The 13,018-nt window shown below is 42.6% G+C and overlaps 1 protein-coding gene across 4 annotated transcripts in view; it reads left to right on the top strand.

Annotated features, from left to right (window-relative positions):
• The window catches only part of LOC138677188 (potassium channel subfamily T member 2-like), a 389,156-nt gene that overhangs the window by 201,381 nt on the left and 174,757 nt on the right, over window positions 1–13,018 (top strand). For all 4 annotated transcript variants that reach the window (XM_069767117.1, XM_069767116.1, XM_069767118.1 and 1 more), the window contains exons 2-5: window positions 6,078–6,157; window positions 8,689–8,791; window positions 9,434–9,481; window positions 12,023–12,071. In XM_069767117.1, coding sequence (XP_069623218.1) covers window positions 6,078–6,157; window positions 8,689–8,791; window positions 9,434–9,481; window positions 12,023–12,071 — 280 coding nt within the window. The remainder of the gene's footprint in view (window positions 1–6,077; window positions 6,158–8,688; window positions 8,792–9,433; window positions 9,482–12,022; window positions 12,072–13,018) is intronic.

Raw genomic sequence — 13,018 nt, 5'->3', positions numbered from 1 at the left:
AATCATTTTAGGCTACTTTATCACTAGCATCGGACTCGGCCCGTCGCAGTGCGTCAAGCCGAGGTTCCGACGCTTGCAGTGAATGCGCCGCACAACGGAGGCAGCGGATGCATTTTTCCTGCGCATCCGCTGCCCCATTGTAAGATGCGGGGAGGTGGGGGTGGAGTTCCGGCCGCGCATGCGCGGTCGGAAAAAGCAGTCCGTTGGCAGCAAAAAATGTTACATGTAACGTTTTTTGCTCCCGGCGGTCCGCCACAACACAGCGCAACCGTCGCACGACGGTTGCGACGTGTGTTAATGCGTCGCAATGCGTCGCTAATGTTAATCTATGGGGCAAAAACGCATCCTGCAAACAACTTTGCAGGATGCGTTTTTTCCCATAAACGACACATTGCGACGTATTGCAAAAAACGCTAGTGTGAAAGTAGCCTTAGTTAACTGGAGCAACTCAGGTGACAATAAAAAGGGCTATCGACGACGGTTAACTTCATCTTGGGCATGGAATAGATCTAAGACTATTGACTGCTAATGGGTTTAAAAGCCAAAAAAAAAAAAAACACTATTCGCTTCAATTCGAGGATTTTGTATTTTTTTCTATTAGTACAGGGTAGAGTGAATTATTGCAAGACAGAGAATTATACAAGTACAATATACAGCAATGATTCAACGAGATTTATTGTGAAGTAGGGTAATTTAAAGTAGATGAAGGATGTACAGATGATGCCACTGAGCTGGCGTCAATCAGTGCCTGCTGCTGAATAAAAAGGCTTAAAAGGCCAGAGGAGATTACTTCTGTTGCGAGAAGCTGGAGAAATTGAGCACGAGGAAAGCATGAACAAAGATTGGGAAAATGGAGGATGAAGTACAAGTAGTCACATTTAGCCACACACGTTATCATTTTTCCCAGCTGTACTGATTTTGTCAATTGTAACAGTTCCTTTTCACTTTTGTCCATCCCATGATAGATTAAGCCATGTGAGCTTTAGACATCTGTATTGCAAGGACCTAAAACTCTATGAGAGGCTGAAGCTCTGGGAGCTTCAGATATTTTTTCAGACTTTAATCATGAAAGTGTGGAAAAGACAATAAAACTGGGACCGCAATGGGTGTTACCAACACCCCTTGTTAAGACAGTAATGATGATTATCATGATCTGAAGAGATGTGTGTAGAGCCAGATTAAGATTGGAGGAGTCAAGCTTCAGGGATTCAAGCTTCAGGAGGCTAATTTGCATATTCCAGGTGCCTTCTGGGAGAAGCGAAGTCTCCCTAAGCTAGAAGATCGTTGGGTACAGCCGGGACCAGCTGCTTCGAAAGCATCACCAAACCGCGCGCCTTACGGCGCGTGAATTTTTGCCTGTAGGACATTATTGCAAAAGAGCTTGGCTGAGTAGATTACACAAGAAGGAAAACACACAGCAAGTCAGCAGGATCTAGGAGCAACATGGCAGATGTGACAACCTACATGGTGAGCTGCAGCATGTGCTACATGTTCACAGATCGACCAGAAGAAGAATCCAATTTCACCTGTCAGAAGTGTAGACTAGTGGCCCTTTTAGAAGAAAAGGTGCGGGGTCTGGAAGAAAGAATAGCAACTTTGAAACTCATCAAAGAGAATGAAGACTTTCTAGACAGAACAGAAGCATCTCTACTGGTCACAGAAGGTGCAAAAAGTGTCAGAGAACCTCCAAAAGCAGATGAGTGGAAGCATGTGACCAAAAGAAGCAAGAAGACCATGGAGAAATCACCAACCACACAACTGAAGAACCGATATCAAATCTTTGTAGAGGATGAAGATGGCACACCTAAGAATGAAGCAATACCAGCAAGCAAAAAAGAAAAGGGCACACAGCAACAAGTGACAGCAAAAAGTACAGCCAAGAAGCAACGAAGAGTGGTGGTGGTGGGAGACTCACTACTGAGAGGCACTGAAGCAGCCATCTGCAGACCAGACATAACTGCAAGAGAAGTATGCTGCCTTCCAGGTGCGATGATCAAGGATGTGACCGATAGGATACCAAAGCTCTTCAGCTCCAAGGACGTCCACCCATTTCTTCTGATACATGTTGGCACCAATGACACGGCAAGGAAGGACCTACCGACAATCTGCAAGGACTTTGAAGAGTTGGGGAAGAAGGTAAAGGAACTGGATGCACAGGTAGTTTTTTCTTCTATCCTTCCAGTAGACGGGCATGGCACCAGGAGATGGAACAGGATCCTTGATGCAAACAACTGGCTAAGACGATGGTGCAGACAACAAGGATTTGGATTCCTGGACCACGGTGTGAATTACTGGTATGATGGACTCCTCGCCAGAGACGGACTACACCTCAACAAACCTGGGAAACACACATTCGCCAGAAGACTCGCTACACTCATCAGGAGGGCGTTAAACTAGAAGAAGAGGGGACGGGAAGAAAAACATTAGACTCGAACAAAGACGACCCAGGAAAACATACTCAGAAGGGAGGTAAGAACATTTCTAAAACAATCCACAGTGAGGAGATTGGAACAAAACAAAATCCTCTAAACTGCATGCTCGCAAACGCCAGAAGCCTGACAAACAAGATGGAAGAACTAGAAGCAGAAATATCTACAGGTAACTTTGACATAGTGGGAATAACCGAGACATGGTTAGATGAAAGCTATGACTGGGCAGTTAACTTACAGGGTTACAGTCTGTTTAGAAAGGATCGTAAAAATCGGAGAGGAGGAGGGGTTTGTCTCTATGTAAAGTCTTGTCTAAAGTCCACTTTAAGGGAGGATATTAGCGAAGGGAATGAGGATGTCGAGTCCATATGGGTTGAAATTCATGGAGGGAAAAATGGTAACAAAATTCTCATTGGGGTCTGTTACAAACCCCCAAATATAACAGAAAGCATGGAAAGTCTACTTCTAAAGCAGATAGATGAAGCTGCAACCCATAATGAGGTCCTGGTTATGGGGGACTTTAACTACCCGGATATTAACTGGGAAACAGAAACCTGTGAAACCCATAAAGGCAACAGGTTTCTGCTAATAACCAAGAAAAATTATCTTTCACAATTGGTGCAGAATCCAACCAGAGGAGCAGCACTTTTAGACCTAATACTATCTAATAGACCTGACAGAATAACAAATCTGCAGGTGGTTGGGCATTTAGGAAATAGCGACCACAATATTGTGCAGTTTCACCTGTCTTTCACTAGGGGGACTTGTCAGGGAGTCACAAAAACATTGAACTTTAGGAAGGCAAAGTTTGAACAGCTTAGAGATGCCCTTAATCTGGTAGACTGGGACAATATCCTCAGAAATGAGAATACAGATAATAAATGGGAAATGTTTAAGAACATCCTAAATAGGCAGTGTAAGCGGTTTATACCTTGTGGGAATAAAAGGACTAGAAATAGGAAAAACCCAATGTGGCTAAACAAAGAAGTAAGACAGGCAATTAACAGTAATAAGAAAGCATTTGCACTACTAAAGCAGGATGGCACCATTGAAGCTCTAAAAAACTATAGGGAGAAAAATACTTTAGCTAAAAAACTAATTAAAGCTGCCAAAAAGGAAACAGAGAAGCACATTGCTAAGGAGAGTAAAACTAATCCCAAACTGTTCTTCAACTATATCAATAGTAAAAGAATAAAAACTGAAAATGTAGGCCCCTTAAAAAATAGTGAGGAAAGAATGGTTGTAGATGACGAGGAAAAAGCTAACATATTAAACACCTTCTTCTCCACGGTATTCACGGTGGAAAATGAAATGCTAGGTGAAATCCCAAGAAACAATGAAAACCCTATATTAAGGGTCACCAATCTAACCCAAGAAGAGGTGCGAAACCGGCTAAATAAGATTAAAATAGATAAATCTCCGGGTCCGGATGGCATACACCCACGAGTACTAAGAGAACTAAGTAATGTAATAGATAAACCATTATTTCTTATTTTTAGTGACTCTATAGCGACAGGGTCTGTTCCGCAGGACTGGCGCATAGCAAATGTGGTGCCAATATTCAAAAAGGGCTCTAAAAGTGAACCTGGAAATTATAGGCCAGTAAGTCTAACCTCTATTGTTGGTAAAATATTTGAAGGGTTTCTGAGGGATGTTATTCTGGATTATCTCAATGAGAATAACTGTTTAACTCCATATCAGCATGGGTTTATGAGAAATCGCTCCTGTCAAACCAATCTAATCAGTTTTTATGAAGAGGTAAGCTATAGACTGGACCACGGTGAGTCATTGGACGTGGTATATCTCGATTTTTCCAAAGCGTTTGATACCGTGCCGCACAAGAGGTTGGTACACAAAATGAGAATGCTTGGTCTGGGGGAAAATGTGTGTAAATGGGTTAGTAACTGGCTTAGTGATAGAAAGCAGAGGGTGGTTATAAATGGTATAGTCTCTAACTGGGTCGCTGTGACCAGTGGGGTACCGCAGGGGTCAGTATTGGGACCTGTTCTCTTCAACATATTCATTAATGATCTGGTAGAAGGTTTACACAGTAAAATATCGATATTTGCAGATGATACAAAACTATGTAAAGCAGTTAATACAAGAGAAGATAGTATTCTGCTACAGATGGATCTGGATAAGTTGGAAACTTGGGCTGAAAGGTGGCAGATGAGGTTTAACAATGATAAATGTAAGGTTATACACATGGGAAGAAGGAATCAATGTCACCATTACACACTGAATGGGAAACCACTGGGTAAATCTGACAGGGAGAAGGACTTGGGGATCCTAGTTAATGATAAACTTACCTGGAGCAGCCAGTGCCAGGCAGCAGCTGCCAAGGCAAACAGGATCATGGGGTGCATTAAAAGAGGTCTGGATACACATGATGAGAGCATTATACTGCCTCTGTACAAATCCCTAGTTAGACCGCACATGGAGTACTGTGTCCAGTTTTGGGCACCGGTGCTCAGGAAGGATATAATGGAACTAGAGAGAGTACAAAGGAGGGCAACAAAATTAATAAAGGGGATGGGAGAACTACAATACCCAGATAGATTAGCGAAATTAGGATTATTTAGTCTAGAAAAAAGACGACTGAGGGGCGATCTAATAACCATGTATAAGTATATAAGGGGACAATACAAATATCTCGCTGAGGATCTGTTTATACCAAGGAAGGTGACGGGCACAAGGGGGCATTCTTTGCGTCTGGAGGAGAGAAGGTTTTTCCACCAACATAGAAGAGGATTCTTTACTGTTAGGGCAGTGAGAATCTGGAATTGCTTGCCTGAGGAGGTGGTGATGGCGAACTCAGTCGAGGGGTTCAAGAGAGGCCTGGATGTCTTCCTGGAGCAGAACAATATTGTATCATACAATTATTAGGTTCTGTAGAAGGACGTAGATCTGGGGATTTATTATGATGGAATATAGGCTGAACTGGATGGACAAATGTCTTTTTTCGGCCTTACTAACTATGTTACTATGTTACTATGTTACTATGAGTCACCAGGGCAAAATTTAATTTGGGGGAACCTATTCCTTTTGTATGACTCAGTCCCCATCTGTTCCCTTAGTGTGGGAGTGTAAAAAAGAAAACTTGACAGAGGGACCTGAACTATAATTATAAAAGATTGGTTAAAGGTGTATTTAATATTTTGGTTTGCATATATGTTACATTTTCTGAATCATGCCTTATGTTTTAATATGGTATGACCAAAGTTTGTGGGCAGACAGTTAAGATTTGTTGCTTTAACAGGGTCCATTGCTGAGAAACCCTGGATGATATCTGCACCGTGTGACTTCATAGATTGCTGCAACTTTTGAGTCGGGGTTGTAGAGATGTAAGTAGGGCTTTAATTGCCCCTTATACTTTACAAGGAAGCAGTCAGTTACAGGAATGGTGAGAAGGTGACTTGTAGAAGCCATCTAGGTCTTTAAAGTTGATGGATTCCGAGGGCATGAGGGTCATGTGACCTCTCTAATAAACATTTGCTACTCTATGGGGTGAAATGAAATATTTCGGATTGCATTTGAAGTTCTTACTATGCTTCCCATTTTTATGATGTTTGAGTTCTAATATCTTCTGATAACATTTACTGACATTACACGCATGACATCTCTTTTCATTTTTTATTCTTGTTATAGGGTCCAAGTAGAATTTTATGTGAATGAAAACTCCTTCAAGGAACGACTTAAACTGTTCTTCATTAAAAATCAGAGATCAAGTAAGTATTTAAAATACATAGACAGGAAGGAGGAGCTATATGACACGGATAGTGATACAGACAGGAGGGAGGAGCTATGTGACAGGGAGAGTTATACAGACAGGAAGGAGGAGCTATGTGACAGGGAGAGTTATACAGACAGGAAGGAGGAGCTATGTGACATGGATAGTGATACAGACAGGAGGGAGGAGCTATGTGACATGGATAGTGATACAGACAGGAGGGAGGAGCTATGTGACATGGATAGTGATACAGACAGGAAGGAGGAGCTATATGACACGGATAGTGATACAGACAGGAGGGAGGAGCTATGTGACAGGGAGAGTTATACAGACAGGAGGGAGGAGCTATGTGACATGGATAGTGATACAGACAGGAGGGAGGAGCTATGTGACATGGATAGTGATACAGACAGGAGGGAGGAGCTATGTGACATGGATAGTGATACAGACAGGAGGGAGGAGCCATATGACACGGAGAGTGATACAGACAGGAGGGAGGAGCTATGTGACATGGGTAGTGATACAGACAGGAGGGAGGAGCTATGCGACATGGGTAGTGAGAGACAGGAGGGAGGAGCTATGTGACATGCATAGTGATACAGACAGGAAGGAGGAGCTATGAGACATGGATAGTGATACAGACAGGAGGGAGGAGCTATGTGACATGGGTAGTAATACAGACAGGAGGGAGGAGCTATGTGACATGGATAGTGATACAGACAGGAGGGAGGAGCTATGTGACATGGATAGTGATACAGACAGGAGGGAGGAGCTATGTGACATGGGTAGTAATACAGACAGGAGGGAGGAGCTATGTGACATGGATAGTGATACAGACAGAAGGGAGGAGCTATATGACTGAGAGTGATACAGACAGGAGGGAGGAGCTATGTGACATGGATAGTGATACAGACAGGAGGGAGGAGCTATATGACTGAGAGTGATACAGACAGGAGGGAGGAGCTATGTGACATGGATAGTGATACAGACAGGAGGGAGGAGCTATATGACTGAGAGTGATACAGACAGGAGGGAGGAGCTATGTGACATGGGTAGTGATACAGACAGGAGGGAGGAGCTATGCGACATGGATAGTGATACAGACAGAAGGGAGGAGCTATGTGACATGGGTAGTGATACAGACAGGAGGGAGGAGCTATGCGACATGGATAGTGATACAGACAGAAGGGAGGAGCTATGTGACATGGGTATTGATACAGACAGGAGGGAGGAGCTATGTGACATGGATAGTGATACAGACAGAAGGGAGGAGCTATGTGACATGGGTAGTGATACAGACAGGAGGGAGGAGCTATGCGACATGGATAGTGATACAGACAGGAGGGAGGAGCTATGTGACATGGATAGTGATACAGACAGGAGGGAGGAGCTATGCGACATGGATAGTGATACAGACAGAAGGGAGGAGCTATGTGACATGGGTAGTGATACAGACAGGAGGGAGGAGCTATGCGACATGGATAGTGATACAGACAGGAGGGAGGAGCTATGTGACATGGATAGTGATACAGACAGGAGGGAGGAGCTATGCGACATGGATAGTGATACAGACAGAAGGGAGGAGCTATGTGACATGGGTAGTGATACAGACAGGAGGGAGGAGCTATGCGACATGGATAGTGATACAGACAGAAGGGAGGAGCTATGTGACATGGGTAGTGATACAGACAGGAGGGAGGAGCTATGCGACATGGATAGTGATACAGACAGGAGGGAGGAGCTATGTGACATGGATAGTAATACAGACAGAGGGAGGAGCTATGTGAGATGAAGAGTAATACAGACAGGAGGGAGGAGCTATGTGACAGGAAGAGTGATACAGACATAAGGGATGAGCTATGTGACAAGAATAGTGATATAGACAGGAGGGAGGAGCTATATGACATGAAGAGTAATATAGACAGGAGGGAGGAGCTATATGACATGAAGAGTAATACAAACAGGAGGGAGGAGCTATTTGACATGAAGAGTAATACATACAGCAGGGAGGAGCTATGTGACACGGAGAGTAACACAGACAGGAGGGAGGAGCTGTGTGACACAGAGTAATACAGACAGGAGGGAGGAGCTATGTGAGATGAAGAGTAATACAGACAGAGGGAGGAGCTATGTGACATAAAGTGTAATACAGACAGGAGGGAGGAGCTATGTGACATGGATAGTAATACAGACAGGAGGGAGGAGCTATATGACAGGGAGAGTGATACAGACAGGAGGGAGGAGCTATGTGACATGAATAGTGATATAGACAGGAGGGAGGCGCTATGTGACATGAATAGTGATATAGACAGGAGGGAGGAGCTATGTGACATGAATAGTGATATAGACAGGAGGGAGGAGCTATGTGACATGAATAGTGATATAGACAGGAGGGAGGAGCTATGTGACGGCGAGTCTACTCCTTCCATCTGGTTACATAGAAATGAAGGAGGAGCTATGTGATATTGGCACCATTATTGGGAGCTCTTCTACAAGTTTCACCTTCTTCATTGCCTTTGTGTTTTCCAGGTTTAAGGGTCAGATTGTTTAACTTCTCTCTCAAGCTGCTGAGTTGCCTTCTGTACATCATACGAGTATTACTGGATGATCCAAGAGAAGGCAAAGCAAATTGGTGAGTATATCAGGATCTCTGATCGATGCTCTGGACTTTCATCCCTTAAAGGGGAATTACAATATCTCAGGAGAGAGGACCCTGTGTATGAGGCTCCAAAGCTACAGGTATTTATACTGTAATGTTGGTCAGTTATTATTATAGAGCAACCCGATATCTGTTGTGTATAGCCAGCTTTACTGCAGCAACCTGACCCTGAGGACTCAGCTCTCTCAGACTCTCCAGCCGGAGATTCACACAAGTCCTGTACACCTCCTAGGAGGCTTTAATAAAGGGGCAGCACATCGTTGTTATAATGTGAATCATTATCTTCTGACGAAATATACAGCTTTCTTATAGATTTCATATTTTATTAGCCACCATAATAACTACCCCTTTAAGGGATTTCATGGATGGTAACTGACACCTGTATTTTTGGGCTCATTATTTTATAGTCACCGTCTTTCCGCACTATTTTTGGGCTCTCTTTATAGTCAGCCTCCCTCTCTCGATCAAAATCTCTCACCCCATGTACCAGGGATCTGTCAAACCCTGGCTTCCCGCTGTTCCTGTGTGCTGCAGCCTCAACACCCTTATTTCTAGAGTCACCTCCTCTTTGTCTATGGTACTACTCCGCTAATCATCCTATATTTTGTATTACAGCTTGGACTGTCCAAAGCAGAACTACTCCTCTCAACATAAATTTGATTGGTAAGACTTGAGGCATGACCATCTTCTTTGAAGAAAATAAGTTGTTACCGATCCACAGGTTAGGTAGGTTGTAACTTATTGTTTGGTGGACTCCGACCATTGGGAATCGTACTGATTTGAAGAATGGAGAACTTTTATCCCCATTTTAAAATGGAGCGGCTGGTGGGATGTCTGACCGCAGCTCCATTCATCCTCTTTGGGGCTTCCCGAAAAAAAGAAGTGCAGCTTGCAGCCACTTGGGGAATGAATAAATCAGTGGTCGAGTCGACCATGTCGTCCATACCAATAGGGATAAAAGTTGCACATTCTGCCAGTCGGTGCTGGTTCCAGCCGTCGGACCACCACCAATCAATAACTTATCACGTATCCTCAGTTCATGTTCACACGTTCAGTATTTGGTCAGTATTTTACATCAGTATTTGTAATCAGAGTATAATAGCAACACGTGCACTACTTCTGCATTTTTTGCCGACTCCAGGTTTTGAAGGCTTAAAAATACTGATGTAACATACTGACCAAATTCTGAATGTGTGAGCATGGCCTTAGGATAGGTGATTACTTATTTTCACTGGAGAACCCCTGTATTTTTGCTACTGTGTAATAGTCACAGGACAAGGAGGGATTAAATGTCCAACGATTTAATATCTACTGGAAATAAAGAGTATTACCCTTATTGGTATCAGAGAGAACAGGTGACCTCCATACACAACACAATCCACTATACAAAGACCAATAATATCACATACAAGGAAGAAATACCACCACACCATGACCTAACCATGTATTATCACCACACAGTGACCAAATAGTACCACATACAAGGGACAAAACCACCACACCATACCCCCGGAGTACACCTTACCACCAAATAGTAACCAAATAATAACACATACATTGGACAAATACTGCCACATCATGACTGGACCACATATTACCATCACATAGTGAACAAATAATATTAAGTACAAGGGACCAATACTACTACACCATGACTGGAGTACATATTACCACCATGTGGTGACCAATTAATACTAAATACAGGGGAGATATACCACCACTCCATGACCAGACCACATATCACCAAATAGTGACCAAATAACACCACATACAAGAGAGAAATACTGACACACCATGACCAGAGAAAGACAACATATTACCTCTACATAGTGACTGAATAATACCACATACAAGAAAAAAGTATCGCCACACCATGACCAGACCGCATATTTCCACTACATACACAAATGGTCAAAATTGTTGGTACCCCTCGTTTTGATGACAGAAAAACCCACAATGGTCACAGAAAGAACTTGAATCTGACAAAAGTAATAATGCATAAAAAAATCTATCAAAATGAACAAATGAAAGTCAGACATTGCTTTTCAACCATGCTTCCACAGAGTTTAAAAAAAAAATGAAACTCCTGAAATAGGCCTGGACAGAAATGATGGAACCCCTGAAAATAATGTGACAAAAGGGACATGTTAAATCACGGTGTGTCCACTAATTAGCATCACAGGGGTCTACAATCTTGGGATCAGTGAGTGGCCTGTATATAGGACTACAGATACTCACTGTGCTGTTTGGTGACATGGTGTGTACAATGACTGATAACACCTCTATATACAGTAGATAACACAGGATCCACCATTCACAATTGGTGATATCACAGCTCACCTCATCCTCCTGTACAATGACTGATAACACCTCTATATACAGTAAATAACACAGGATCCACCATTCACAATAGGTGATGTCACAGCTCACCTCCTCCTCCTGTACAATGACTGATAACACCTCTATATACAGTAGATATCACAGAATCCACCATGCACAATAGGTGATGTCACAGCTCACCTCCTCCTCCAGTACAATGACTAATAACACCTCTATATACAATAGATAACACAGGATCCACCATTCACAATAGGTGATATCACAGCTCACCTCCTCCTCCTGTACAATGACTGATAACATCTCTATATGCAGTAGCTAACACAGGAGCCACCATTCACAATAGGTGATGTCACAGCTCACCTCCTCCTCCTCCTGTACAATGACTGATAACTCCTCTATTTACTTTAGATAACACAGGATCCACCATCACAATAGATGATGTCACAGCTCACCTCCTCCTGTACAATGACTGATAACACCTCTATATACAGTAGATAACACAGGATCCACTATTCCCTATAGGTGGTATCACAGCTCACCTCCTCCTCCTGTATTATATTTAACATTATAGATTGTTAAAAATAAAAATGATCAAAATAACAAAATGCAAAACTTGACGTAAACCATATGTAATTTTCTAACTACACATTCCCTTCTGAGGACATAACTGGAATGACCTTATGGCTTTACACAAGCTGAGCTTTTTACACTAATCTACTAGCTGACACTAATAGTCCAGAAAGTGTACCGTGTTTGATATAACATTTCTGTCTGGAGGACCTGACATCTACATATAGCAAAATTGAAATCTTCTTCAAAACGTCAATTGAAATGTTACTAATACAATAATGATTTATTTTCCAGGACTCCTATTATTTGGGTAAACAGACCAGTTCCTTTGTGGGGTCTTCAGGTAAATTTCACAGAATATCACTATTATGTGGTCCCTGTATATCACTATTATGTGGTCCCTGTATATCACTATTATGTGGTCCCTGTATAGCACTATTATGTGGTCCCTGTATAGCACTATTATGTGGTCCCTGTATAGCACTATTATGTGGTCCCTGTGTAGCACTATTATGTGGTCCCTGTATAGCACTATTATGTGGTCCCTGTATATCACTATTATGTGGTCCCTTTATATCACTATTATGTGGTCCCTGTATAGCACTATTATGTGGTCCCTGTATAGCACTATTATGTGGTCCCTGTATAGCACTATTATGTGGTCCCTTTATATGACTATTATGTGGTCCCTGTATATCACTATTATGTGGTCCCTGTATAGCACTATTATGTGGTCCCTGTATATCACTATTATGTGGTCCCTGTATAGCACTATTATGTGGTCCCTGTATATCACTATTATGTGGTCCCTGTATAGCACTATTATGTGGTCCCTGTATATCACTATTATGTGGTCCCTGTGTAGCACTATTATGTGGTCCCTGTATGGCATTATTATGTGGTCCCTGTATAGCACTATTATGTGGTCCCTGTATATCACTAATATGTGGTCCCTGTATAGCACTATTATGTGGTCCCTGTATAGCACTATTATGTGGTCCCTGTATAGCACTATTATGTGGTCCCTGTATAGCACTATTATGTGATCCCTGTATAGCACTATTATGTGGTCTCTGTATAGCACTATTATGTGGTCCCTTGTTATGATCTGGTGGTTAAGGAGCAACATGGAACGAGCTCTAAAGGAAGTGGTACCAGTACTGACTGCAGTCCCTAAGCTTAACACAACACTAGAAGTAGCCGTGGGATGCTCCTAACTCTCCCTAGGCACCTCGTCACAGCCTAAGAGCTAACTACCCCTAAAGATAGAAACAGGAAAGCTATCTTGCC

The sequence above is a fragment of the Ranitomeya imitator genome, chromosome 4 (assembly GCF_032444005.1).
Source record: "Ranitomeya imitator isolate aRanImi1 chromosome 4, aRanImi1.pri, whole genome shotgun sequence".
In the NCBI taxonomy this organism is placed as follows: Eukaryota; Metazoa; Chordata; class Amphibia; order Anura; family Dendrobatidae; genus Ranitomeya; species Ranitomeya imitator.
The sequence above is the reverse complement of the archived record's forward strand: the minus strand, read 5'-3'. Positions and strand labels throughout refer to the sequence as shown.